This window comes from Tigriopus californicus, chromosome 6 (assembly GCF_007210705.1).
Source record: "Tigriopus californicus strain San Diego chromosome 6, Tcal_SD_v2.1, whole genome shotgun sequence".
Classification (NCBI taxonomy): Eukaryota; Metazoa; Arthropoda; class Copepoda; order Harpacticoida; family Harpacticidae; genus Tigriopus; species Tigriopus californicus.
The window spans coordinates 3786086-3788483 of NC_081445.1; the positions used below are offsets into that span (position 1 = coordinate 3786086).

Genomic DNA, 2398 nt, shown 5'->3' on the forward strand with positions numbered 1-2398 from the left:
AAAATTGGCAATCGGAACAGCACAAGGTAAGTCAATTATTAAATATAAATATTCAATTTACTCGATAAATTACATAACGTAATATGCTCTTCCCTTCAGGTCAAAATGGAAATTTTGGCTCTGGAAAAGGCGGCGGGCTTAATCTACAAGCAAACGTTGAAGAATAAATCGCGACATGAAGACACAGCATTCAAGATGAGGACCCAACAACTCTTTGAAATAGAGCGTCAAAAGATGGCCGACTTGGCTCAAATGGATGTCCTGGCTGCTAAATTCAGAGTGCACAAGGAGCATGCCTTGGCAGTCCAAGCGGAGAGGGCCGCGGGGTTGGAGCCAAGTGCTTTACTTGACAGCGACATGACTTTAACTAATGTTAAATATTAGTTACATCGTCCTATTTCTTCCCGCTCCCCACCCCACCCCCCTTGCATTTGTACTTATTGGCCATGACCACCTGGCAATACATTTTCGAATAAGTATAGAGATCCTATGTACTGTTTAATTTTTGGATTTAGTAATTAACGGATTGTAAACTGGAAAACAATTTTGGAAGAAGGCATTACTGATGTAAGTTTATGAATAATTTATATCTCGCAGGCTGGAGGTGGGATTTTAGAGCCTAGAAAAATCGATCAATTAGAGAATTTCGTAAACGGAACTTCTCCCCTGAATGGTTGGAAAGTTCTTGAAAATTTAGGCCGTCCAGCTCGACGTCAAAATCGTGCCCTGGCTGGAATGGTGCAGGCATCGGATCTTTCAGATCAATTAGGATGTTGTGAATCGCAACTGTAGATGCAATGAGAGCTTGGATGTTAGCCATCTTGGTGCTACGTAAGATGTTGAGTAGGACGGGAAACCGGCTCTTTAGGACACCGAATACGTGCTCTACTTGAACTCTGGTCTTCTTGTGGGAACGGTTGTAGTTTGCCACTTTTCAACGCAGATGCGGGGGCGAGGACGCTAATTGTTGTGCACGAACGGGTGGAAGCATCACATCTTCTGCTCCATCTGCTTCGTCCCCCAATAGTGCCAAGGGTTGATCTGGACGAAATTCTGATAAGAGGTGGGCTCTCAGCGATGACTCTCCAAAGATATTTGCGTCGTGGGCGGAACCAGCGTGGCGACAAGTGAAATAACGGATCTTCCTCCTGTTGTCCACTACACACATCATGTTAATTGAATAGTACCCTTTCCGTTTAAAGAATTCCTCTGGAGCAGGGTCCTTTACTCTTGGTTTTCTATTGAAGAATGTAACAATGTTATGGAATGACTGTAATACAATGAATATCAAACATATCTCACTGAATCTCGATGTGAGTTCCATCAATGATGCCACAAACAACAGGAGGAAAACCGAATTCGGCTGAGATCTCATGGGCAATTTGGCATTGTTCGGACCAATCGGGAAACTTCACATACTCGGTCTGCATTTTGGCGAATACAAGAGCTACCTGCATCCCGAAAACAAATTCATCAAAGATTAGAATCAATCCTTTTGTTTGATGATACCAAACGGCGTACCTGATTGATGAATCGACTAGCCATTGATGGAGACAACTGAATGTCCTTGTTTCCAGCCACACATCGATGTATGCTGGCCGTCCGCAACAGTCTTAAGAAACAAGACAGTTTTTGAGCGGAAGGGACAGCAGCAATTGGGGTTTCGTGCTTGGGATCCAATTGACCACGCGTTAGATCGAGAATGCGGCAGAAGGCGAATTTTGACATGCCGTGATCCCGGATGAAGTCAACGTTTCGCATAGAGTCAACTGGATCCTGCCGATCGCGCAATCGCACCCTAGGGACTGAAGCCCGGAATTGTTCTTGGATTGCCGTGACGTCGTGAGCATATTCAAGGAAGTCAATGTAGGACAGTTCCTCGCTTCTCGAACGTTGAATGTCCTTTAGATCCATCTTTTTTCAACTGTTAGACTTGTTGCCGAGATAACCATACGAGTGCACTTCATTTGTTTATACATTGAGTACACTTGGATTCAGTTTGTCTATACTTAGAGCACATTCCAGCTATGACATCATACGAGTATGTCATAGTACATCTATGTACTGAAGCATATACTCTAGCAAACTCAGTTAGAGTATACTCTATTATACTCAACTGGATACGTTAAACCGCTTAACAACTGGCTATAGTCAGACTATGGTATGAGACATGACACCACGCCTGGACGCATCTCTGCTACGGCGTCGGGACGATTATGGTGTAACTTTTAGCATTGAAAAGGCTGTCCAGGTTGTTTGTTTGTGTTTGCTTGTTTGTTCGGAGTCAGAAGACACCGCAAAGAAGCTTGGACTCGGCTCGCCTGGGATCGAACCAGGATTCGCAAATTGGAAAGCGGTTGCTCTACCAATACGGTACCCCAGCAACCTTAGGCTGTCC

The 2398-nt window shown here is 44.3% G+C and overlaps 1 protein-coding gene across 1 annotated transcript; it reads right to left on the reverse strand.

Annotated features, from left to right (window-relative positions):
- Positions 1–442: 442 nt before the first annotated feature.
- LOC131881945 (uncharacterized) lies at positions 443–2140 on the reverse strand. The gene is made up of 3 exons (XM_059228939.1): positions 1522–2140; positions 1303–1451; positions 443–1238 (listed from the first exon to the last, which is right to left on the reverse strand). The coding sequence occupies exons 1-3, from the start codon at positions 1912–1914 to the stop codon at positions 935–937; spliced, it is 846 nt and encodes a 281-aa protein (XP_059084922.1). The 5' UTR covers positions 1915–2140; the 3' UTR covers positions 443–934.
- Positions 2141–2398: the final 258 nt, after the last annotated feature.